This window comes from Delphinapterus leucas, chromosome 12, assembly GCF_059928025.1.
Source record: "Delphinapterus leucas isolate spDelLeu-1000000601 "Yukka" chromosome 12, BTC_Dleu_Yukka2, whole genome shotgun sequence".
NCBI lineage: Eukaryota > Metazoa > Chordata > Mammalia > Artiodactyla > Monodontidae > Delphinapterus > Delphinapterus leucas.
The window spans coordinates 44,344,611-44,372,159 of NC_143140.1; the positions used below are offsets into that span (position 1 = coordinate 44,344,611).

The following is a 27,549-nucleotide window of genomic DNA, read 5'->3' on the forward strand; positions in this document are numbered from 1 at the left end:
TAAATGCCAGATAGATATTGACAGCCTATTTCTAGGAAGATAACTCTTATCACACAAGAGAAAATTGCTACTGTTGGGAGCAAAGAGAGAAAAGATCAGAACTCAGCCCAGAGGTCCTAAATTCTATTCATGCCTCGATAAGTTATTCATTCCTCAAATATATGGAATACCTAACACTACAGGAAAAGTTGTATCAAAAGCCATTAAATACAATGAGTGTACAGCAAGACACAGCTATGAAAGTGGTATCATGCATAAAAAGCTTATGCTAACACCCCAAAAACTAAACTGAAGATATGTGCACACAATTGCTTTCAGATAAGCTCTCTAAAAGGAAAAATAATTTCACTCTTTAATAAAAGACTTTCAGAAGGGATAAATAATGACAAAGTAGGAACACGTCTCTTGAAGCCAAAATCATCACTCTGTTGTAACAGGGAGGAATGGGTCCAAATGTTGTTTACTGATATCATATATAGAATACAAACCTACAGAAGACAAATCATAGCAAATACAAAAATAATCACCACACAAGATAAATTAAAACGGCAGCTGAAAGATGATGACTTAATAATCATTTACCATAAAAGCTAAATTGAGGTTTCCCATCTTTTCCAGAGTTTCTCAACTGGGGGTGGTTTTGCACCCCTTGCCCCAGGACATTTAGCAACATTTTTCAATCACAACTGAAGGGCGTGCAACTGGCAATAGTGGGTTACCAGGGCTGCTGCTAAAAACACTACAACATACAGAGTAGCTCTCCCACAGCAAAGAATTATCTGGGTCCAAAATGTCAGTAGGGTCCTTGTTGAGAACCCATGCTTTACAATGATAAAACTGAAAAGCCCACTGTCAGTCGCGTGAGTTCTTAAGGGAATCTATAACTAATACACATAAAGCAATACAATTTCAACATCCATCTATAATACAGATAGAACTGTCAAGAACACAGAGATATCCTATTGCTGCTACTCACCCACAATCTTTCCCCCTCCTTCCTCTCCCTCTACTCTCCTGATCCTTGCTCCTCTTACACTTCTTTTAAGCCACCTTCCCATTCCAAAACCTCCAATTCTTCTGAGAAATAAAAAGAAACAGAAAACATTGACTTATCTATGCTGCCAGAGGTCTAGAACTATTCGAGAGTCATAATGAGTCTGATAATGTGATTATGAAGCTGTATTCTGTTTTGACTAAAAAATGAACGTTATACAAAAAAAAAAGAAAAGAAAAAAAAGGTTAGTGATGTGACCCATAACTCAATACAAGATATCACCTTGCATGTCTCTAAATTATTAAGAGAAATCTACCCACTCTTGGAAATTCATCAGCACAAGGTGAGTTCTAAAAGTTCACTCCTTGTTTCTAAGTAATCCTTGGATTCAAGTCAGCTGCACTTATTACACACCTACTAGCTTCCTTTTATTTGCTTTAAGTCTCTTTTAAAACTCTTCATTTTTTATTATTCCCAGATTCAAAGAGCAAGTCCATTATTAAACTATTTATATTTTTCATATTTCACTTAAAGCTTGACTCAGCCTGTATCTTTCTCATTCAACTACATCTATATGGCAGCATTTCAACACCTATATCTCAGCATATCTTGAATCATTTTTTAACATTCTTCTCCCTGTAATTTCTTCAATTTCATTAAATATTTTTGGAAGCACAATGACCAAAGCTCCCAGTAACAGAGGAAGTACAAAATTACATCATCTATACATGGATAAGCCCAGATTTATGTGTCTGAAAAGGATATTTATTTTAAATGTTTCTGAAAAAATCGTATTCCGATATACTACCAAAATTATTTTTCACACAAAAAGGAAATCAATATAATTTAAATACTAAACCAAGGCTAAACAACATGTGCTTATAGCACAGTAGTCAACTATATATGAAAATCAGTTTAAAAGATGCCCCTTTAGGTAATCATGTGTATATAAAGTTCTGTTTATAAAGATTTTAGAGATAGAAACAAAACTGAATAGTGTCACAGAGTGACTTATTCATAAGGGCGTTTTAAATATACGTTTAAAAAAAATAAAAAACTAAAACTCCATAACCAAATATACTATTATTATGCCATATAAAAAACATCTATTGATGAAAATATACAAATCTGTCCAGTCTCCCATGCATCCAAATAGAAGACAGAAATATTGCCAATAAAATATTCCAGCATTGGTTTAAAATTCACTGTATTATAGAGCTAGACTAGTGATTTCTTGTATAGAACTTTTAAAAAACTGCTTCAAGGCACTATACCTTCTTAAAGCTAGTATATACTCAACGCTTAATAATGCAGAAAAATTCACTCACCATTTCAGTGGTGTGCCTTCATATTCAAACCATATCTCACTAATGTCTTCTTGTCTCATAACCTTCTGAAAGTGCTTTTTCACTTTGTCAGTTACCAACGTCAAATAACTTACTCTTGGCAAAAGCAACTGAAATGAAAATTTGTAAACCATATTTATTTACTATTTTTTCAAAAAGAAATATACTAAATAGGTTTTTTAATATATTTTGAATATTCTGAAAAACAACCATTTTCTTTGCATTATTTTGAATATTCCACACAATGTCAACTGCTTTTTATAGAAAATCAAAGGCTAAAGGCTAAGATGTTTTAAAATTTCTTATGAGGTCATTACTTATGTATAGCTTATAAGATAAATGCCTAGAATAATAAACAACACAAGTCTATGTGCAATCTTTCTGTAATACTTTTTTCCAAATAAAAATACAACGCAATCAGATGTCATACTATTTAGGATACTTATTAGTTCTATCAAATTTAACTTAAAAATTAATATGATTCACCTGAGTTAATTCAACTTCTGAGAAGATAATCAACTCAGTCTAATGTACACCTTGACTTATCAATCAGGACTTCTCAATTGGTCCATCACATTTTGATAATCTACTGTGTACTGGCTTAGTTGCAGTGAAGAACACCAAGACAAGGACATAATCTATCCTTTTCTATGAGGCTAAAATAAAGTGGAGGCTAAAAACAAAACAAAATAAAGAAAACTCATAAAAAGTACTTACAAAAATACTTCATGGCAGCAATAGAAAGACCTTTGAAGGTGGAATAGAAATTTTCATTTGATAAACAGTGAAGCCTACTATGATACCATTAATGGCATGATGAAAAACAGTACTTGAGGAATATTCTAGCCACTGTATGTAAAAATTGCAATAAGGTAAGATTCTAGACAGGAAATCTGTTAAGGAAATATTACATGAGATGAGAAAGAAGGAATGGAAAAGTGGGGGAGGTCTGGAAGTCAGAACAGATTTTTGTGATTACTAATGAAGAAATCTCAAGGAGAGAGGTAAGTTAGATGACTGACTTTTGAGCTACACATTTAAATATTTAAATGCAATGAAGTACAAGCTTAGAGTATAACGCTGGTAGACTGATGATCCTCCCACTGTCAATCAACTCCCTCAATCTATCCTTATGGAGGCTGGACCTGCTTGGACTCTGGAGAGAGAAAAGTCTGGAAAGGAACACTGAGGTTGGTAAAGCCTCAACTGGAATAGTATGAAGGCTGTCAGCGTTTTTCCCCTAGGAAAGGTACCGAGAAAGAAAACATAAAAGAGCAAGAATTTATTTAAAGAACCTACAAGTAGATAAAAGGAGGAAACTGGCAAAAATTCATGTATTTTCCTCCTTTGCAGCAGACTCTCTAGCCATTTCTTGTTTTCCTAAGCTTCTGTCTTCTTTTGCTGGTAAAACTGTTTTGTTACTCTCTTTCAGCTGCTTTTGTGAGTGTAACTCTGCATCCGTTTTCATGCTGCTTATTCAAGGTTATGTCTTTTGATCAGTAAATTAAGTAGAATTATGTAGCAGGCTGGGAAATATATACAAAGAGAAATATTCTGGTTAAAGGGACTCTGATACTTAATCACTGAAGATCAAGGTAACAGGCCCCAGTTAGGTAAGGGGACATGACAGTAGTCCTAGGAGCTACAGGGTACAGGGGTATGGGCAGTAGTTGGCATGCTCCAGTATGGAATAAAAGGTACTAACACTAGGAACAAGGTGTTGGATAGCTGTGTGGATTCAACAGAACATAAGTTCCTCTTTTATAAAGAAACAACTAGAATGTGATTAGGGAAGAAAAAAAAAGGAAACTAATACTATGTATAAGGAAAAGCACTAGCTGTTTTACAGGCAGAATTATTATCACCTCTATTTTACATACAGCTTAAATAACTTGCCAAAACCATATTCTATTAAATAAATGGCAAAGAAATGATTCATTAGAGTCAGAAATGACAGAATCAAGTACCGAAGTATCATGGACAGTCTCTAAGAAATTAAAATAGCACGGTAAATTAGCCATTTTTAAAAAATAAATAAGTATGGTCTATTAGTCCAATAGTTCTATGTTAGTAAGTCAAGGACTGTAATTTAAAATGTCTGTTGGGCATTGCATAGCTATCTATTCTGTAGAGAATGATATTACCCTATGGAGATCATAGGAAGGAAGATATATCAGGACTAAATGAGTATGGATATCAACTCCTGATTTTGGAAAGAGCTGTACTACATGCATAGGGTTCAACCAAATATGCTGAAAAATTCACAAATGATTTTCATGAAACAAAAACTTATTTACAATAAGGAATGAGGAACATTAGAATGTAAGCTCCAGTAAGACAGGGGTTTTCATCTGTTTTGTTCACTGCTAACTAACATTCCCAATGCCCAAAATCGTGCCTGCTTCATAGCAGGCATACAATAAATATTTGCTGAATGAATCAGAGATGCAAAAGGTTAAGTGGGACAAAAGGTCAAAAGTGATAAATTGTAAAAGAATGCTCATTCTTCAGACAGAAGGTACACTAAAATGTAGCTGGAATCTTCTGTCCTAAATTAGCCTGTGTGAGTAATCAGTAACTAACATAAATATCTATACATAGTAGCACTAAGAAATAACTAGAGTAGGTATAGATACTTTATCTAGTAAATATTTAAATAGGTAAAAAGGGAGAGAAAATAACAGCAAAAAGACATCACCCTGCCTTCTACATCCAGATTGTATCACATAAGGTTTTTCTTTGGTGTATCAAATTGGTTTACTTCAAGTTCATTTTTAAAAATTGTGGTAAAATATACCTAGTGTTAAATTTACCAGGTTAACCATTTTAAGTGTATAGTTCAGTGGCATTAAGTACGTCCACACTGCTGTGCAACTATCACCACTGTCCATCTCCGGAACTTTTCATCATCCCAAACTCGAACACTGTACCTATTAAACAGTAATTCCCCCATTCTCCTCTTCCCCCCGGCCCTTTGTAATCACTTTTTTGCTTTCTGTCTCTTTGAATTAGACCATTCTAGGTACCTCATCTAAATGCAATCATAAAATATTTGTCCTTTTGTGTCTGGCTTATTTCACTTTAATTAATGTCTTCAAGGTTCTTTAAGTTCTTTTAATACAAAAAGGATTAACCCCCCCGGGGACACTGTCCACTACGTGGACTCTGTCATTCCCTTATTCCTCATTCAGCACTGTCAAGTACTCAGTATGACACAATTCATTTTTTTTTTCTGTACAGCTTATAAGTAATACATGTTTTACATAGTTGTATAGATTACTTATGTTTCATAAGAAAAGTGCCCGTAATATTATTTGTTTACACCAAATCCTATTTTGTCCAACAATTTTCAATTATAAAATTAGAGATTCACTTATCTAAAAACAAAAACAGAATTAAAATACACTAGAATTCTGTCCCATTTCAATGTGTGAGGCAACACACTAGGTGATGAGGATAGAGCACTGAATGAGACAAAGAATTCTTCCCCTCATGGAGCTTACAGGCTTGAGAGGCAGACAGTAAAAACAAAATTACAAATACGATGAATGCAAAGAGGAAGTAAAGAACGTTATAGAAGCAAGTAGCAAAGAAATTTAACCCAACCTAGGAGCTCAGGGAAGCCTTGACAGGAAGTCAATTTTAAGGCAAGGGTCAAAAAGGAAACAGGAATGAACCAAACATGCGTTGGTGTGGATGTCTGGGTGTGAGTAGGGGTGGGAGATACTGCTGCTCATTCCAGCAGAGGGAACTGCAAGAAGGCATGGCGTGAATACTAAAGGACAAAGACTGGCACGTGAGGAATTATAAGAAGTTGAATACAACAGGACTGTAGAGGTTTAGGACAGAATAATACTGAAGAAGCAAGGGACCAGATCATGAAGAACCTTGCAAACTATATTAAGGATCCTAAAGACAATGAAAAGCCACTAAAGGTTTCTAGCTGGCAGGTGACAATGTCAGATACGTGTTCTGAAAAGATGACTCCAACTGCAGACTGGAAAATGGAAAGAGGGCAAGACTGAAACCAGGGAAATTAGTTAATACTATACAATACACTAGTTTTTTGTTGTTGTTGTTGTTTTATAAATTTATTTATTTATTTGGCTGTGTTGGGTCTTCGTTGTTACGCACAGGGGCGAGAGGGGGCTACTCTTTGTTGCGGTGCGCGAGTTTCTCATTGCGGTGGCTTCTCTCATTGTGGAGCACGGGCTCTAGGCATGCGGGCTTCAGTAGTTGTGGCATGCGGGCTCAGTAGTTGTGGCTCGTGGGCTCTAGAGCGCAGGCTCAGTAGTTGTGGCACACGGGCTTAGTTGCTCCGCAGCACGTGGGACCTTCGCAGACCGGGGCTCGAACCCGGGTCCCCCGCATTGGTAGGTGGATTCTTAACCACTGCGCCACCAGGGAAGTCCCAATACACTAGTTTTTAAACGGTGGCCTGAACTAGGCTGTATCAGTGGGTATGAAAGGAATCAGAAAAGCGTGAAATATTTGAGATGTAAAATCAGATGACTAAGTTATGAATTAATGTCAGGGATACAGGAGAAGGAAGTATCAAAGCATGAGTCCCATATTAATTACTGTAAGAGTAATTAATTAGCTGGATGATAAAACAGGAAGGGAAGATGGCAGATAATCAGGTTTTCTGGAGTAAAGATGATAAGTCCAGTTTCAAACACACTCAGTTTGAGTTCCTTCAAGACATCTAAGTGAGGTTATCCAGCAGAAAGACATATAGGTCTGGAGCTCAGGAGAAAAATCCTGGGGAGCTGTCAATATAAAAATGCTCAACAAAGACATAAAAATGGAGTGAAAGCTCTGGGGGGGGAAGAACAGTGAAGTGGAAAAAGAAAAAAAAAAGGCAAAGCCCCAACGAATGCCAACACTGAGCAACAAGCAAAAGAGGTCCCCTGGCAAAGGGGACCACAGAAGCAAAACCAAGAATGAGGCACTGCAGGACAATGGAGAAAACAGCCAATGACATCAAATAGTGCTGAGAGATCAAGCAAATGAAAGTTCAAAAACAGACTCTATGTCTGGTAAAAAAAAAAAAAAAAAAGATGTCATTAGTGACAGTGACAAGAACAGTTCTGTTGGAGTAGGGTGAAATATGATTACAGTGAAGTAAGTGATGGGAGATGGGAAGGAAACAATGAGTACAGACAGTCTTTTTAATAAGTCTGGCTGTGAAGGAAAAGCAAGCAGTTTAAAGGAGGATGGGGTCAACAGAGGGCTGTTTTAGGATAGATAGGATTTGAGACAATATAAATGCTGCAAAGAAGTCAGTAGATAGAAAAATTTGAAAGTAAAGTAAATAGAGAAGCAGGAGATGGGATCCAGAACACAGATGGAAGGCTAGGCCTTGTCTAGGAAGAAAGCACACCTCTTCCATTAAAACAGGAGAGAGGAGAAGTAAAAATATGTTGAGTGCAGATATGTTTTACAGACTTGGTGGCAGAAAGTTAAGGAAGGTCCTATTGTATGGTTTCAATTTCCTTTGTGAAGTAGAAAGTGAGGTCACCTGTCAAGAAAGATGAGGTCAGGACTCAGAGAAATAGTCCTAGCGGAGAAGAACGGAGACAGCTAACTAAGGAAACATAAAAGGAATGCTGGGAAGTGTTTAGGGTCCACTCAGATCGATGACCACATGTCTGTGTGATTTCCTCTGGTAACAAGTCACAAACTATGAATGCAATTTAGTATGTATGTTTCATACTGGATAATCTAAATGAAAAGCAACAGTTCAAATGAATATAACAGAAACAACAAAAACAGAAAAGTTGCCTATTTTCTAACAAATTTCCTTCCTAATACTCCCTGTAAAATAAGATGTAATTCTCAATGATATACATATAGGATGATGGCTGAAAGATTTATACGGAGCCAACAAATAGACAGGAATATGTCTAACATTAACATGCTTTTCCAATGGAAACAGGAAATTCCAGAAGACTATATGAATAATAATTGATAAATTTGGTACAAGTGGATATTTTATAATCTAGTTTCTAAGAAATAAGCTATAAACATTAATAAAAATAAACTACATTCCCTTTCACCCATTCTTCCTGCACCTCCACGTGAACGTGAATGGACTCTTCAACCCTTGGTGACAACCCTGTTATGTTACCTCACCTGAACTTTGAGAATGTCTGGGAAAGAGGTCTACTGGCTCTCAGGCTATGATATTTTCATCTCATTTCATCCAGAATCTTTAAAACGTTATCATTATTATAACTCAAAGCAATTAAAAAATACATTCAAGTTTAATTTACAACCAAGAGACAGGTGAACTAAAATCATGTTGGCACTAAAATGCTCACCTATAATAATTCTAAGGGTAACCACTGCTAGTGGTTTTGTATATTGTCTTTCTTATACTTAAGTACGTATGTGTTTATTAAGTATGTATGTATTTAAAGAACAAAATCTGAATTATGCTGCATGGTTTTAAAATCCACTTCTTTGTTTAATATTTATTATATGCCTATCACCCAATATTCTGCAAAAACATAATCACAATGACTATGTAAGAGTTTCTTTTGGGGGAAGAATTAGGAAGAATTCAAGAAAAAAATCAATTACTATTAGACAAAACAATCCTCTTCCTCCAACAGTTATCCCCTGTTACTCTTTGCCATTTTTAATTCGATTAGGAACAGACAGAAAACAACTTACCCTCTAGTTCTCACAACGGTCTTTTCATATTTAAACAGATTCATATATAAGGAAGGAAAAATGTTATATTCTTTACTTGGATTTTTTTTTTAACTGCAGAAAGTGTGTCAAACATCATACTCTGATTTAAAAGTAAACAGTCTTAAATTATATATCTCTTAGTTTTTGCCACTTTGACCAACTGGACACATATACTCTTTTGTTTAGATACTATCAGAAAGCTACCCAAAGTTAAAAGTTTTCATTAAAATAGCAAAAGCTAGTTTGGAAACAAACATAAATGATATCCTAACCCATGCTACAGGGGGAGAAGAGGAAAAATACATCTAACAAATGAAATGTCTCTAAAAATAAACTATTATCACACTTCACTTTTAACTATGGAAGTTTTTCTAAAGGCAGAAAACTGTTGAGGTTTCCAAAGTTAAAACGACTCAAATTTATAAATATAATCAGCTACGACTACCTAAATACTAGTACAAAAGACTGCCCAATTTCTCTGAAATTATCATTCATTAAGAAAACCCAGAGATTTAAAACAAACCCCTAACATGGGTGTGGAGAGGCTTTCATGCCCTGAGTATCTACCACTTGCATGACCTATGCCAGATTCGAGAATGTGCAGAGAAAAATGCAAGTTCCTCTACCCAAAAATTTAGTGAATGGGCCCCTGAAGGAGCTTCTTCCAGCAGTCTGACTTCCCACAGCTGGAGAAGGCTGTGGAATACTGCTGCCTCTCCAACAGACAGGAATAAAGCCAAGCGCAAGCATTACTTAAATGAAACAAGAGGACTTCCCTGGTGGCGCAGTGGTTAAGATCCGCCTGCCAATGCAGGGGACACGGGTTCGAGCCCTGGTCCGGGAAGATTCCACATGCTGCGGAGCAACTAAGCCCGTGTGCCACAGCTACTAAGCCTGAGCTCTAGAGCTCGCGGGCCACAACTACTGAAGCCCTCGCACTTAGAGCCAGTGCTCCGCTACAAGAGAAGCCACTGCAATGAGAAGCCAGCGCGCCGCAATGAAGAGAAGCCCCCGCTCGCCACAACTAGAGAAAGCCTGCGCGCAGCAACGAAGACCCAATGCAGCCCAAAAAATTAATTAATTAATTTTTTTTAAAAGCGAAACAAGAAATAATCCAGAACCACAGATACATTTCCACTTCTCCAGATCCTCCTGAGTAAACAATATTATGTGTACCTGAGATGAAAAGAAAAAACCTAAAATAACAATTGAGAATGTCTTTGCCTACTAGGGACTATTCAGTAAAAAGGCAAGATACTATTATCTCTGACTGACAGATGCTTATGTTTGGATCATATATATGCAGTTAGAAAAGAAAAAAAAGCAGACTAAAATCAGAAGATAATTGATACTCTTTTTTTTTAGAACAGATAATACACTAACTCAAACCTACAAGCCTATATACAGTGATTTATGTTATTAAACAATATATTTCATATAATCTATATTAGCTCATGAACATATGAAGTCACACACACATTCATATGTTCACTCAGCTTGCAAAAGGAATTTAAATAGTTGCTTTGAACCACCTAAATACAAAAGAATCAAGTCTGAACCTAGCATTTTCAAAATACCTTCCTGTTAAAAAACCACACATAACTTATGATTCATTATCATATACTATATATGCATAAGAAAAAGAAAGTTAAGAAGGTCCCACATCAACACAACAGTGGTTTTTGCCTCTGAGTAGTAGGATTAGAGGTAATTCTTATTTCCTTCTTTTCGTAGATCTGTCTCCTAATTTTTTCCCACAATAAGCACATACTAATTGTATATAAAATGTTGAAAACCAGCCTCCAGGTTCTTAGAGCTTTATTTACAAAAATGGACAAAGTTATGGTATCCCATTTGCCACCATCAACATACTTACATAATATGGTTCTGCCTCCCGTTCAGTTATCTCATCCTGATAGAGGGTGAAGCAAGTTGGAATTCGTCCAAACCACACATCTCGAAGCACATCTTTGTCATCTGTCATTCTTCCAGTGGTTAAAGCAGTACATATAGGCTAAATTCTTTTCCAGCCAAAGCCAAACTGAAAATAAAACAAAGAGTATTAGATACTTGCAGGTATAAATGAACCTGCTCCAAAACAAAGAAAGATTATAGGAAAAAAAGAATGCATACAGATTATTCACTTCAAAAAACTCCGTGATGGGCATTCTTTAGAATGAACGCAAAAATCAGTACAACAAATTCTAAATGTGGAGCTATTATTTATTTAAAGAGATCACGGAAGTAACCATTTCAAAATTACATATACAACTAATGAACCACAGCCAAAGTGAAATTATACTTGCATCATTCTCTCAAGCCCCAAAAGTCTACCGCTTATCTAAAGTGAACTCTTCACCTATAACTTCTCTGTGTCTCAGTTTTCTCATCTGTAAAATGGGAATAACAGCACTGACCACATAAGATAGATATGAAAATTAAATTAACACATGTAGAACACTTAGAACAATGCCTATAACACAGTACTATAAAATGTATTTATCATCATAATTTATAGAACCAACCAGAGCATGTCTCAAAAAATGTTCAAAAGTCAAAGACTTTAAGAACTTATTATAATCAAAAGCATTATTTAGTGTAAACGGGAATTATGAGAGTAAAGGAAAATAACTAAAAATTATACATTGAACACTGCTAATAACATTCAATAGAGAGTCAATAAATATTTGATCATTTGATATGCCCAGCTCTGTGGCAGGTGCTGAGGGCATACAAGATGATGATGACGATGGTGGTGATAACAACTTTTTTAAAACCTCAGGCATTCCCTAGAAGGTATTATTTACAAATCTGCTAAACATACCATGCACTTTCATGTCCTTTGCATGGCTTTGCTCATGCCGGTGGTTTCTTACCCTAAAGTAGCCTTCCCCACCTCGCCTTCCAACTTACACATCATTCAGGACACTGCTCAAAATAGCCTTTCTTCTATGCACGAATCAGACAGAACCCCTGTTACCTCACTGTGCCTTTACTTTTCCTCTACTACAGCAGGATTTCCAATCTCATATTTTTTCCATCATACCATACTTACTGCCAAACATCCCTTCCAATTCCAAAATGTCCACGGTTATAACTAAATATTACTTTGTGAGAGCTTTCATAATGCAGGAGGGGAAGAAGTTAAATATTAACAGAACCTATAGTGCTCAGGGAAGAATCTTAAAAGATATTGAACTTGAAGAATGGGTAGAATATGGACAGACAAAAAGAAGACAAATATTCCAAGCAAGGCAAAATAGCATCAGCAAAGGCAGGAAGTGGCAGGCGCAGTATGTGTACCAACTTTTAAGGAAACTTTGTGTTGGGAGGAGTAGTAGATAATGAAAGAGCTGAGCTGTGACACACTTTACTATCATACCTGATCCTAGGTAAGTCACTTTACTTCACTAAGTCTAAATTTCCTTACCTGTAAAAGTCACCAGGTTGTTCTAGGAAAAAAAAAAGTCTATAAAGTATTTGACATGGTAATGGACACAGCATGTGCTGAGAAATAAAAGCAATTATTATTCTTTTAATATCAAATTTGTAAATATAAAATGCAACTGGATCATGAAGTACACCAAATAGAAAATTGTGGGTTTTCAATTTCATCCAACAAGCCTACAAAGGTTTTATAATGGTGAAACAAAAACAATTATCTGGTAGCAGTGCACGAAAGGGGATCCAGAGCCAGAGAGAGGCTAGCCAGGAAGCAATTTCAGCAACTAAGGCATATAATGAGTGCCTGACCTAGACTGGTAGCAGTGGATTGATGAGAGACAGGAGGGCTTTCCAAGGAAGAATGAATAGAAGTTGGTAAAAAGACTGGCTGAGGGACAAAGAACAAGGACAGAGAAGATTTAAATGCTTACAGCAGGCTATACAGTAAAGTAGTTAAGGGGTTTTGAAATCAGACTGACATGGGTTTCAACCCTGACTTCCACATATAAGCTGTATGTCCTTGGACAACAAACCTGACATCTCTAAACCTCATATCTATAAACTGAAGATAATTCTAATTTCACAGGGTTGTTGGGTATTTAGCACCTAGTAACCAACCACTGGAAAAATGGTAAATGTATTTAATACATGGTTTCCCTGTGCTTCCATGGCCCCTCTGCTTGAATACCCTTTGCCCCTTCTCTTGGCCAACTCTTAATCCTCTTTTAAGAGTCAGCTTAACATTAACTCCTTGGGAAGCTTTCCACTAAGCAAACTATAATCTAATTACTTCTGTTATTATATCTTTATTGTTATATGGTATAACAATGAATTGCAGCTGTGTATCTTATCTGTCTCTTGCCCCTCCCCACACTGACCTGTCAGTTCCTTGACAGCAGAAACTGAGTCATATATACCTTTGTATCCAGGATGTTAGCATAATCAGCACATAATAGGCTCTGGAATTTTTGTTAAACAAAATTGGAAAATATATAAATAAATAAAATGTGTAAATCCAAAAGTTGTACTAGCTACTTAAACTTTTCCACCTAAACTCTTTCCTAAATCTGTACAATCACACTTCATATTCAGCGAATTTCACTATTTCTCCCTCTCATACATATACTACGATATCAACACCATGCATCCAACTTGAAGGCAATGCTTTGGAAGAATAGAAATCCCAACCAATGATGCAGTCTACTAGAAATAAGCTTCCTGAGGGCAGGGACTACCTCTTGACTGCTGTATTCTCTGCATCTAATTCATGGCCTGGAAAAGAGGCAGGTGCCCAACCAACAACACTTAGCAAACAGCACAGCGAGTATGATAAAAATATTGGGCTGGCCAAAAAGTTCGTTTGAGTTTTTCCGTAACCTGTTACAGAAACCTGAATGAACTTTTTGGCCAACCCAATATAATGCACAATTAACAGTCCCTTTTACACTACAAACCAAGAAAGGCTAACCTACTACCTGAAGCTGTTCTGCTGACAAAATCCCCAACTACTCATAAACTACTTAAAATATCAAATACCTACTTAGTAAATTTGTAAACATCTGGCTGGTCTCCCTTTAAATTCATGAACACTGACCTCAAAAGTGGGCTCTGAGTATTGCCCAGTATTCTCATACTTCCCTAGTCCATTTATTCTTCCACTGTCCTAAATCAACTCCCCCTCCTCAAATTTACACATCTCCTTCCTCACTCTCTCTCAGCTAATGACCTGGCTTTCTATTTCCTTCTATCTGGTTACTGAGGATCACTGGTTCTGAACAGGGGTTTTAAGGAACAGCCCCACCTCCACCCTGGGGGATAGGTCATAACTCCCTCCAATCTCCAAATGCTGAAGTGCCCCACGGTCCTTGAACCCTGCCTTTGGAGATCTCTCAGAGCTTTAAATATCAGTTACACATTAACAATTCCCACATTTACATCTTCAGCCTAGACTTCTCTTCTGAACTCCAGTTTCATATATACTACTGTATACTGACATTTCATTTGAAAATTCAGCAAGTGCAAAACTGAAAATGATTGCAGATCTTCCTCCCTCCTCTCCCTATTACTCTGTGATCTTCCCCAAATCACTGAGTGGTAACTCCATTCTTTAGCTTCTCAAGCCATAAATCTGGGAGTCATCCATGACCCCTCTTCACACTTGATGGCTCTAGCTTAGATATAAATCTAGAATCTGGCCATTTCTCACCACCTCCACTCTTACCACACTGATCCAAGTCACCTTGACCTTTAACCCAGATAAATGCAATGGCCTACCAACAGAGGTCTCAACGTTTCTGCCCTTGCTGCAGAGACAACAAAGTAATCAGAAAAATCCTTTAAAACAGAAGTCAGATCAGTTCACTCCTTGACTCAAAACCCCACCATCTCATTCAAAGTAAAAACTAAAGTCTTACAAGGTGTTAGCAGGCCCTATATGACCCGACCCCACTCTGACCTGCTTATCTACTTCTCTCCACAACGTGCTCCCCGAGTTCCAGCCAAACTCGCTGATGTGCTCCCGCCTCAGGGACTTTGTGGTTGCTCTGATGGCCCTCTCCACTACATCCACAGGCACCCTTCTTTATCACTATTAGGTCTCTGCTCAAATGTCATCTTTTCTAAGGCCACCACTATAATTTCCCATGCATGCTACCAGCACTCCCCATTCCCCTTCATTACTTATTTTTTCTCCATAGCACTTTTCACTACCTGACACATATTTTAATTAATTTTTAAATTAATGTCTCCCCCCCAACCCTCAAAGTGAACTTCATGATGGCAGGGGTTTTTATTGTCTTCCTCACTGTTTACTGTTTTGTTTACTTTTTGTTCAGTGCCTGGCACATAACTAGCACTTAGTATCTGTTAAATTAATAAAGCGAACCTACACTTGAAGCTTGTACCTTATTCTAAAAACTCTTAACCATATAGTACCATTCTGTTCACTTTCCCCAATTTTAATCAGCATACATTTGAGGATCAAAGCACCTACTTAAATCCAATATAAAATTCTAAAATTTCCCTCCACTGCTACCCTCAGCCCAACATCTTTACTTTCAAATTCAAAATTCAACCAACAACTCCCTTTACGGAAAACACAAAATAAGTCCGTTCAGATCCAAGTTCACACAGTCCCAAAGACTGAAATTTATCAAGTAAACTCCGGAAGGCCTTGGAAATTCAGTGCTGTTTGATAGCCTCTGGGTTCTGATTCTTGCTGAAAACATGCTGTGCCTCCCCATCCCTCAGAAAAATCTAGAACCAGTCCACTTTCCCTAGGTTCCCCAAGTTCAGGTGTGACTTGAAAATAATCCAAACTATAAAGTATGTGAAAGTGCTCTGCCAAGGGAAAATGGCTTTGTTGGCACTAAATATTATTATTAAAATGAGACAATGAATGCGTCTGAGAAGATAAATTGGGGAGAAACCCCACCGATTTCGGATAGAATCGAACTTGCTGTAAAAATAACTATGATCTAAATAACTAACTATTCCACGAAGAATGGAGGTCCCGAACTAAACTCTAGAGCCTGCGACGAGACCCAAGCTTCCCACCTTAGTAAGGAACAGACGTATTCCCCGAAAGACCGCGCAGGCTACACCCTCCAGCCGGCACTAGGGCTCCGAGGTCGGCGCTCTGCCAACGCCACCTCCCCCGGAGGAACCACCTTCACCCGCCACCACGTCCCGGGGGAGCGCTCCTCTCGCCGCACACGCCCCTCCTTCTTACCACACCTACCTAGCACTTCCCCAACCCTCTTCCTCCGGGCATTTCCTCACACTGGGGTGACAGACACACACATACCCTACCAGAAGCTCAGGCTTCTCCTCCGCCTTCCTGCACCAGTGAGGACGCTCGGGTCTCGGGCTCTGGCTGGGCGGCGGCAGAGAGCGCCAGACACACAGTCCCGCAGAGATTCACCAGACTGGAGTCCCGCTGGCCCGCGCAGCCGCAGAAGGCACCAGCGCGGAGGTCGGAGTCGAACCCTGCTGCACTTCCGCCCTCCCGTATCCAGCGAAGACAGCCTGCAGCGCCGCGGAGCTCTAGAAGCCCACCGCAAGTGCAGTCACCCTCGGCGCCCGGAGATGACGTCACGGGGCCCCACGTGGCCCGCACTCCGCCCTCCCACTTCGGCCCAACCCCGTGAGGAGGCTGGAGCCGCGCTTGAGCATGCGCGGACAGAGCAGAGAGCGTGAATGTTCGGTCAAACTCCTGGCAAGTTCCGCGCTTCTACCCTCTTCCGAGAGTCCTGTGCTTTTGGCATAGTCATTGTTGTTTAGTGAGGTTAATATAACAGTTCCGTGAGAGCAGAGAGTCTTACAAATAATGAAGCTCACTAGAGCTTCATCGCAGCATCCCTGTCCTGGCTTCACACAGTAAAATTAATAAAACGTTGGTTTTCAAAGTGTTTTCATATCTATTTTCTCATTTGATCTTCTCCATTTTGTCAGAGCCACAGAACGGATTAAGAGCCGCATTTAACAAAAGACTAAAATACTTGAACACTGAAGCCCAGCCATCCCTCCAATTGTAAGTACCTGTGTGTTCCTGTTGGTGAAAATGACAAGCAATTAGTCAATTTACTCCTAAAAAGTGTTTGCATTAGGTCTGTCCAGAAGTCTTAGCAGGCATTTAGCGTTTTTCTCTTCATTACACATGGCTTTCAACATAATGCTATGCATGCCAAGTGAATACCACTGTGCTGAGACTCGATAGGTTCCTGATAAGTGGGAAGACTAGGAAAATCCTAGTATTAGCCACAGGATCCTTTTTAAAGGAAGAATCTTCTAGGAATTCCCTGGCTGTCCAGTGGTTAGGACTCCACGCTTTCACTGCCTGAGGGCGTGGGTTCAATCCCTGGTCGGGGAACTAAGATCCCACAGGCCCGTGCAAAGCGGCCAAAAAAAAAAAAAAAACAAAACTTGTTGGAGGTTGTCTAGCCCAATGATTTTCCAGTGGTGAATCACAACTCATTGGTGAGTCATCAAATCAAGTTAGTGGGTCATGACTAGCAATTTTTAAGTTAAAAAAAAATAGAAAATATTGGCATGCTTCACACATACTAAAGGTAAATACTGTTTCCTGAAGTTTTTACTTTAGTATGTACATGGTTTACACTGTGTAGGAATGTGAAATACATTTCTTGATATGGGTAACAGTCAAAAAAAATTGAAAGCCACAGTCCAGTCCACTCCACTTACTTAATGCAGAAATCCTCTCTATAGCGTCCCCAACAGACAGCCATTAGCCTCTGTAAAAAAGCTCTTGGGATAAAGTTGCCCCCACTTCCCAAAGGTAGGCAAAACTAAATGGAATTTACTCTGAAATGTATCGAAAAAATTAGGTGGATGGATGAATGGCTAGAGGGATGGATAGATGGATAAATATGTGATAATGCAAGTACAGTAAAATGTTAATGGTAGAATCTAGGTGGTGAGAATATGGGTGTTCACTGTAAAATTCTTTCAACTTTGCTGTTATGCTTGAAGTTTTTCCTAATAAAATGTTTGGGGAGGGGGCAGAGAAACTATTTATGGAGAACCCTAATGGGTAGAAAGTGATTATATTGAGCTAAAATCCAACTTCTTGTAACCTTTAAAAATTGACCCTGTTTATTTCCTTCCTCCCCTTGTCCCTCCTCTACCCCACCCCCAACCTACAATAGAAATAGCCAACCCTTGTTCTAATAGACAGCACTTCAGCTATGAAAAGATATGCCTCATAACCCACTCAGGATAAACACTGTCAGTTCTTTCAGCCATTCTTCACATGACATATCTCTCCTCTGGATATGGTCCAGTTGTTGTACTCTTTCCCATCTCATGGTTATGCTCCTTGAGCAAAAATTTGGAAATAAGAGGAATTCTATATTTGTTCTCCGTCATTTCCATTTGTTAACATTATGTCGTCTCTCTCAATCAGTTACCAAGAGTGACAGATATCCACTCTGCCCTTTAAAATGTTTCTTAAACTCTAAAAAAAAGGGAAAAAATGGTAACAGGTTTCAAAAATTTGGATTTCTGACTTATCCTGGAATCTGACAACCCTGGGACCACATTCCCACATGGCAACCAAGTGCTGGAGTGGAGCTGCAGCCTGCCCCCTTTTAGGCTGGGAATGCCCTCTCCAGTTTCTCACTGTCCCCACACTATCACTTATTTAGACCTTAGATTACCTATCTGGATGCTAAAGGCTTTGGAGCGTAACACTCCTCTATAGCTCTTCGTGTTTCTAAGGCACTGCCTACCTCAGTTCTTTGCACGTAAATATTCATTTTGAACAAAAGACCAAAACAACTAGGCCAGAATGCATTATACTGAATAACACACATTTGACTGTGATTGTGATCATATTTATAGTTCTAAGTTTTTACCTTTAGGCAATTCTAAGGACACACACTTGAAAGTTGGGAAAGTATCATTATACAGTGTTCTCTCCTGTGAGGTGAGAGAGCATTTGGAGGATTCAAATATTATTTTGAGGCTTTCAAAGCTGAACAATCATAGACATACCATTTGTATCTATTTAATTGACATTCTAAAATGAATCCAGGAGCTGGATAGATAGACTCTTTTAGCTTCAGTGACAGCCTTTCATTCACTGTGACAAGTCTTCATTCAGTCATTTAAACATTTCTTGTGTTCACATAATTAGGTACTTGGTAAAGTGAAAATAAGTAACTCTTAAGCAACAACAAAGGAACCTCCCAAATTTCATTACATGAATATATATTTTAAAATCACAATTTGGAGCAGTTTTCTTATGACTACCATGTCAACTATATAATACCATATGTAATTCCAGCACTGCTACAGATAAAATGTGGGTTTTTGTTGAAAATATTGTATTATAAGACTATGATTCCAGTTACTCAGTACTCTCTATCCACTTGCCTACATAGATTGTATAGGAGTGAATCAAAACAATATGCCAAATATTCTTTGGAAAAAATATATACATTCATAACTTGTATACATTTGTGTTTTAATTTTTGATGCCCCAAATTACTATTATTCTTAAAAAAATCTTTGAATTAGATTATTTGGCTGTTCCCATAGGAATATTTTCTATAAATAGCTCCTATTAAAAACTGGGAAAAATTAGTCAAGCAGCTTTTCAATCTGTTTTCTCAATGTGTGCAGAAGAAAAATAGTCTGGGAAGTATAAAACTGAAGGGAAAGTCTTAAAAAAAACAAAACCCAACTGAACAGCCTCATTCTTGAAACAGCAAAATAAATCCTTGCAATAATACGTTGCTGTCACCAGGTGTCACAATCAACCTGACCCAAAGCTCAGAGCTCCCCAACCAGCAAGGCCAGTCAGTAGGACCCTCAGTGATGTAATAGACTGTTTCCCAATAGGAAAGTTCAAGTTATCTCAAGAGATTTTGTGAAATCCTAAAAAAGTTTTCACAACAAAATTATTTTAATTTGAAAAAAAACAAAAACCAAACACTTTCTAAACCTTGTCAGTACTGACAAAATTTCCTTCAAATCCATTCCCTTTCCTTCACCTGTGTTTGTTCTTTGATCATAAACTAGTGCAGTATAGCATAGCTGAGGACGTGCTCTTAAATCCCATATCCGACATCTATTATCTGTGTGGCCCCAGAAAAAAAATTATTTAACCAGTACTGGCTACATAATTCCACAGGGCCAGTGCAAAATGAAAATGAGGGCTCTTTGTTGAGGAAAGGAATTTGAAGATGGCGACAGCAGAGCATTAAATCAAGTGCTGTGCATACGACAGGTCACGTGCCCAAGAACCTGACTCTTACGTAACTTCTCCCAGCCTCCATTTCTCCATTTTCCTCATGGTTCAATGAGGATAATGATAGCACCTGCTTCATAGACTCGTTGTGAAGGTTAGGAAGGATGATGCACATGAAACATTTACCACAGTGCTTGGTAAACAGTGAGCTCTCAATAAACAGGAGCTGTTGTTTTTATGTCCTTCATCAGGCTCTGTGCCTCCCTTCCCCTGCACCAACCCATTTTACAATTTTCTGCCAGAGTAATCTTCTTTAGCACAGTTCTAATTATGTCGCTGCCCTGTTTTTTACAAAAGCCAAACCCTCACTGCCTACAGAATAAAACCCAAATTTCTTGGACTAACCTAATCCAGTTTTCCAGCTTCATCACCCATCACTTGTCTGGCTCCCTGGTCTCTCTCTGACCTCTGCCTCACATCCTGCATCTTTGCTGATGCTGTGCCTTCTGCTGGAAATGCCCTCTCCCCAGGACTGTAGGGGAAATACAAGAATAAGAGTCACAGTTCTGCCTTAGAGCTGTTTACAATATAGACTGGGAAACAATATCACACAGAGATTCAGCAAGAACGCAAGACAAGGTGAAAAGAATGGTCAAGGAAAAAAATGTCTTAGAAGTGCAGAAGTAGAAGCCATGACTGAAATGGCACTTTTTAAAGCATTTCATTTCATAGTTTATGAATGGTTACTATGTTATGCACAGACTCTATGTTATATGTATCAAAACACAGAGCTCCATGGATTCTTTTTCAAAAATATAATTCATATCCCTCAGTTATTAAATGCTAAACTTAAAAGCAGGGGCAATATATACTTTTAATTCATTATTTTTAGAGCAGTTTTAGGTTTACAGCAAAATTGAGCAGAAAGTCTGGAGTTCCCATATGCCATCGCCACACACACGCAGCTCCTTCCACCATCACATCCTGCAACAGTACGTTTGTTACAATTGATGAACCTACACTGACACATCTTTATCACCTGAAGTCCATATTTACATTATGGTTCACTCTTGATTTAGTCAGAGAGGCTAAACATGAGTTTAGTCAAATGTATAATGACAGGTATTCACCATTATAGTATCATACAGAGTTGTTTAATTGCCTTAAAAACCCTCTGTGCTCTGTCTATTCATCCCTTCCCCTCTGAACACTTGGCAACCACTGATCCTCTTATGTCTCCATAGTTTTGAGTTTTTGAGAATGTTGTATAGTTGAAATGATCAAGTATGAGGCCTTTTTAGATTGGTTTCTTTCATTTAGTAATATGCAATTAAATTTTCTTCATGTCTTTTCAGGGTGCAATGTTTTTTAAATAAAATTTTAAATGAAAGTCACATTTAATTATACAGAGTACTAATTTTTTACTTTAAAAAGTAGGTTTAGGACTTCTCTGGTGCCGCAGTGGTTAAGAAACCACCTGCCAATGCAGGGGACATAGGTTTGATCCCTGGTCCAGGAAGATCCCACATGCCCCAGAGCAACTAAGCCCGTGCGCCACAGCTACTACTGAGCCTGTGCTCTAGAGCCTGCAAGCCACAACTGCACCTAGAGCCCATGCTCCACAACAAGAGAAGCCACTGCAATGAGAAGCCCACGCACTGCACCCAAGAGTAGCCCTGGTTCGCTGCAACTAGAGAAAAGCCCGCGGGCAGCAACAAAGACCCAATGCCGCCATAAATAAATAAATAAATAAATAAATAATTTAAAAAAGAAGACCCAAAACATACACATAATTTAAAAAGTAAAAAAAAAAAAAGTATGTTTACCAACAATTCTTGTGTTGGGGACCTTTCTGTGGGATAATTTGCCCACATACATTAAGTATCAGAATTGTCATCGCAGAGGTGGTATGTTCCTAAAGTCTCTCTCAATTTTAGGGACAAGCGGGATGGTTTAAAATACTGATTTTTTTTAAAAATTCAGGTATTCAGTTTGCCTAAAAATAAAGTCTGTTGTGGAATAACTGCTGAATTTTTAAAAAGCCCATTGTGTAATCATTACTTTTTTCATTCACCTCCCAGATCTGATGGCACAGTCAGTCCATACCTTTCTCCTTTATCTTTCTTCTTTAGTGGTATCGCTACCACACACATGCCATGGTTTACTTTTCATGTTTTCCTAAACACTACTACTGAAACGCTCTATAGCCATCACTGTGTTCCTAGGATCCATTTATTACCTTGGGCTTTATAGGACTGTCATGATTTAAGAGAATGAGAGAGAAGGGAAAGGTATACGTATTTCAGGAAAGGAAAAAAGAATGATCAAAAGCAGGGATGAAACAGTCACGTTCATGCCTGGGTGCTGTGAGTATATTTTATTCTGCAAATGTAAGATACTCTAGGTCAGGAGGTTAGACAATTCATCATACACACTACTTATCTAGTTAGTTAGTTAACATTTACAGAGCATACAATGTGCTGGGCATGATTCTATAACACTTTTCTAATATTCTAACCTCATACAATTTGGGAGGTCCTCTTTGGAAAGCACACATACAAAGAAATACAAAATTAGGTGGCCTTAGAAAGGACCCATGTAAGTGAAGAGACCTGAAAATTAAGCTTCACAGTAAACTCACCTCCATTTCCCATGACTGAGAGACTGAAGTGAAGAAGTAAGCTTCAGGCAGCCCAATTTTTCACCTCTCACAGGTATCCAAGACTGCTTCTTGTCCCATGATCTCCATTTCTCCCTAGAAGAGCTCGGTTATATTGCCATTAGAGCAAAGGGCAAAATTAAACAAGAAGCTTTCATGTTCTGCTTGCCACACATTTCTAGCCACCATTTATGCACTGATTTTATTCACTGCCTTATTCTAGGCAGATTTTCTAACATTCTTTTCATCAAACCATAACATGAAATTTCTGTATTCCAGAAAGACGGATATGAATAAAGTATCCTTTTTTGCCCCCTCTCCACACTTTCCCAGCAACTTATAAAATGATTAGTGTTCTCACAGAACAGTGTTTTCATTCACTTAATAGGCTTTTATGTGCCAGGCTGTACCAGGTACTCAGGATACTAAGATGCATCAGAAATTAATTTCTTCCCTCAGGGAACTCACATTCCAGTTTGGCAGAGAACTGATAAGTAAACAAATGATTGCAATAGTCCCTAACTGGCTGTAATAGGACTATGTACAACTGTTATGGGAACCTAGCTTTGAGAATCAGTAGAAACGTATAAAATAAATCTTAGAGGATAAATAGATACAACATGTGGACAAGGAAAGAAAGGGCTTTTAAGCCAGGGGCTCTTAACCAAGGGGTCCACGGTTCAAATTACGGAGCTTGAAGAATTTGGATGAGAAAATGAGTACGTCTTTATTTTCACTAACCTCCAGTTTGAAATTTAGCATTTTTTTCCATTATAAATATAGGTCACAAACTGGAGTAGTATTAGCAATGCTTGTAACTTGTCACCAGTAGAAACATAGATATATTCAACATAGATATATTCATATTGCAGTTGACTCAGATTCTTGAAACATTATTTTACACATATTGCTACTTTGAAATTACAGTAGGAATTTGACTCACTGCGAGACCTTATTATTTATTGCATACTACATAACACAAATTTGTTTTCCTAACATTCTGATAATTGTATAGGAATATACAATTATCTCTTTGTAGTAATACGTATGTCTATGTAATAATATGTATGTTTATGCATTTAAATATATTATTCTGAGAAGGGCTCCACAGACTTCACCAGACTGTCTAAGAGATTCATTGTGAAAAAAGAATAAAAGTAAGGTTAAGAATCGCTGTTCCAGGCAAAGGGAACAGAAGACACAGCAAGTTTGGGACTTCCCTCGTGGTGCAGTGGTTAAGAATCTGCCTGCCAATGCAGGGGACAGGGGTTTGATCCCTGGTCCAGGAAGATCCCACATGCCGCAGAGCACCTAAGCCCATGCACCGCAACTACTGAGCCTGCGCTTTAGAGCCTGCGGGCCACAACTACTGAGCCCACGTGCCACAACTACTGAAGCCTGCGCGCCTAGAGCCTGGGCTCCGCAACAAGAGAAGCCACCGCAATGAGAAGCCCGCGCGCCACAACAAAGAATAGCCCCCGCTCACCGCAACTAGAGAAAGCCCGCACGCAGCAACAAAGACCCAACACAGCCAAAAAAAAAAAAAAAAAAAGACACAGCAAGTTTAAAGATGAGGACTTGTTCAAGAATTCAGTCACCAGTGCTGCCTTTTCTTTCTCTTGACTCTGAATTCTTCCCACTCCTCTTTCTGCCACTCCCCTAGTTTGGGACACCTGTCCATTTGGCCCTCTTCTAATCTATGTTCCACACTTCCCACTGTTGGGAATCCATATTCCCAAAGTTGATATTGTGTCACTGCTATCCTGGTTGAAGGCGATCAGGAGAGCCCAGCCTGCCTGGCCTTGGTATTGCCTCTGCAGGCAGAGGCAAGATCAAGGAGCCCTTGGGATCCCTCGGACAGATCTGGAAACCCCTAGCCTAAAAGAGCAAGTGTGGCTTTCAACACCCTCCATGGGGCATTAATACCTCTCCACCCTTATCTTCTATCATATTCCCTGAGCTCTGTCCTCCAGCCTCACAGAAACACTTTTCACTTTTCATAAAGATCCTGCCCTCTATCACCTCCGGGGGTATACAAGCTATTTTTTCTGCTTGGGACTCTACTTCTCACCACTGCTTTTTCCTGGTTAACACCTACTTATCTGTTAGGTGTTAGTTTAGAGGTCTCTTCCTCTGGGAAGTCCTTCTACTCCCCACGAGAATGGCCCAAATATCTCTCCTATGTGTTGCCTTAACAGCCTGTATTTACCTTTTATTTTTTTCTACTTTATGTGGCATAAATATTTTGTTACACAAGGTACAAAAATAGTTTCACGTTTTGGTTGGTTTCAAAGTTTGAAAAGAATGACGGGCCACAGTAGGGGTGGGGTGCGATGTGGAGAGGTACGCAAAACGGGCAGAGAAAGGATTTTTTTTTTTTTTTTTGGCTGCTTTGGGTCTTCGTTGCTGCGCGTGGGCTTTCTCTGGTTGCAGCGAGTGGGGGCTACTTTTCGTTGCAGTGCACGGGCTTCCTATTGCAGTGGCTTCTCTTGTTGCCGAGCCAGGGCTTTAGGTGGGGACTTCAGTAGTTGCAACACGCAGGCTTCAGTAGTTGTGGCACATGGGGTTAGTTGCTCCGCGGCGTGTGGGATCTTCCTGGACCAAGGATCAAACCCATGTCCCCTGCATTGGCAGGGGGATTCTTAACCACTGGACCACCAGGGAAGTCCTGAGAAAGGATTTTCTTAACGGCTGTTGGCCCATCTGAGGAGGAGGAAGCAGAGGACCCCGATTTGAAATGACCAGGAAAATGCTCTGTCTTGGCTGGGTGGTCCTTCCTGTTGGGTGGAACTGGCTGCAGGGCTTGGTGCTCACTGAAGCAGCGTGGGTGCAGGGAGGGGTGTGGACAGAGGGGCTGGGAATGATGAACGATTCATGGTCAGGACCTGTTGCTATGGTGACACAATGTGAGAACAAATGGTACACTCACATATACACATGTTTAAGTGTCTTAATCCATGCCAGAAAACATGCAAAATTAAACGTGTCGTTTCTTTGAGATGGAGCTACGGAAGCACATTTTGACTGGAGGTCAGGCCTCGCTCAGTCCCAGGGAGGCCTCTGAGCTGGGTCTGGGTGTCCCAGAGAGAAGGCCCCTGAATCCTGCTGTAAGCACCTTGAAGAGGGGTTTTGGGGCAAGACAGGGCTGAGGAAGAGGAGAGAAAGGAAACAGGAAACAGTGCACTGAGTCAGGCTTAAAATTCTCAGGCTTTGGAGGGAAGCAGCAGCTCTGCACAGGCTGCCTGGGGGCAGTGGAAGCTCAGGGCGGCTTCCTCCCCAGTGGGGCGGGGGTCTCGAGCTGTGGTGACAAGACTGAAGAACTAACAGAACTGACAAGACTTCCAACCTTGCTGGGTGGTATCAGAGGAAGGGTACCAGCGAACCTCTGGACATCAGTTTCTTCATCCTGAAAATGGGAGAGCGCCACCTGACCTGCATCCTCTGAGCATGTAGGGCAGCGGCGGCAGCGGTAGGGGCAGCGGGGTAGGTGAGCGCAGCAGATGAGGTGGCTGGGGTCAGCTCTGTGGTGTACAGAGGGAAGGGGGCCCAGGACCCTGGGTATGCGGGGATCAGAGGGGCCCCCATCAGCTCTGAGTGTGCTCCTAGGGAGGGGTGAGCGTTGGTGGGATTTGGCGTAGCCGTCAGCTTGTTCTTGGCCGTCTTGGTGTTGTCTTTGGCACACTCTAGCCTCAGGGTCTGCGGGTTCTCAGGATCAAAGCGAATACCGTTCACCGCCTTCTGGGAGGCTTCTGCTCCTGCCCGGTCGTCAAAGATCGCAAAACCAGCAGGCTGCCTCGATGTGAGCTTGATCGGGGACGCTTCATACCCCTTGCACGGCCTGAAGAGCAGGTAGAGTTCTTTGGGTTGAAGGTCCACAGGGAGGCCACTGGCGAACAGGGTCGGGAGGCCACTGGCGAACAGGGTCCGGAGCGCCTCCTCCGTGCGAGCCGTGCGGGCGCTGGGCGCGCAGTCCGGCATCAGGTTGCTCGCGGTGCTGGGGGTGGGGTGTGGTGGCGGTGACAGGGGCAGCCAGCGGGTCCGGCTGGAGTCGCATCAAGCTTCGCGGGCGCGGGAGACGGGGAGGGGGTGCGGCGGACGTGGCGCTGGGAACCCCGGCCGAGCCATGGTGGCCGCCGCCTCCGCCTTTTCCCTGCGACCGGCGAGTCTTGCCTTTTTATCACGGAACGGTAATAGACTTTTTACTGGTCTGCGCTCTTTTCTCTGGTCGGCACTGAACCTTTACCCACTGTTTAATTCCCCACATAGGGCCTGACAGTAGTGGGCGTTGGGCGGCTACTTACTGGTTAGATGGATAAATGAATGAAGCCAGAATTGTCACCTAGGGCTATAGCAGAAAAAGGCTTGGAAACCGGGGTAAGTGGTTTGAACTATATCCCCTAGACCAGGATTTTCCAAACTGTACCTTATGACCTATTAGTGGATTGTGAGATCAATTTAGTGGTTTGCAATAATTTTTTTATGTGAAATAGAATTTTATAGAACAGAAGAATAGAATAGAATAGATCCGAGTGCATCACAGAAAGCAAGGGTAAGTTTGTTTCATAAAACTTTTACTTCAGTTATACATATCATGCGTATATATGCACATCCTGAACTAGTATGTGTGCCTTGAGTTGTGATTATTTCTTCCAATAGATTAAGTCAAGAAGGTTCTAAAACTCCTGCTGTAACCACA

General features: G+C 39.8%; 1 protein-coding gene and 1 pseudogene across 7 annotated transcripts in view; both read right to left on the bottom strand.

Annotated features, from left to right (window-relative positions):
- ATG5 (autophagy related 5) overlaps positions 1-16,581 on the bottom strand; it is a 129,320-nt gene extending 112,739 nt beyond the window's left edge. For 2 of the 7 annotated variants that reach the window (XM_089921625.1, XM_089921624.1), the window contains exons 1-3: positions 16,294-16,576; positions 10,916-11,080; positions 2,323-2,450 (exon numbers count right to left, since the gene is read on the bottom strand). In XM_089921625.1, the coding sequence (XP_089777751.1) occupies positions 2,323-2,450; positions 10,916-11,023 (236 nt within the window). In that variant the 5' untranslated portion in view covers positions 11,024-11,080; positions 16,294-16,576. Of the gene's footprint in view, positions 1-2,322; positions 2,451-10,915; positions 11,081-16,038; positions 16,235-16,288 lie in introns of those variants that run through there. The other 5 variants (XM_022553424.3, XM_089921627.1, XM_089921622.1 and 2 more) reach the window with 5 other exon arrangements.
- A 9,632-nt stretch (positions 16,582-26,213) lies between these two features.
- LOC111168118 (RNA-binding protein with multiple splicing 2 pseudogene) lies at positions 26,214-26,831 on the bottom strand (annotated as a pseudogene).
- Positions 26,832-27,549: the final 718 nt, after the last annotated feature.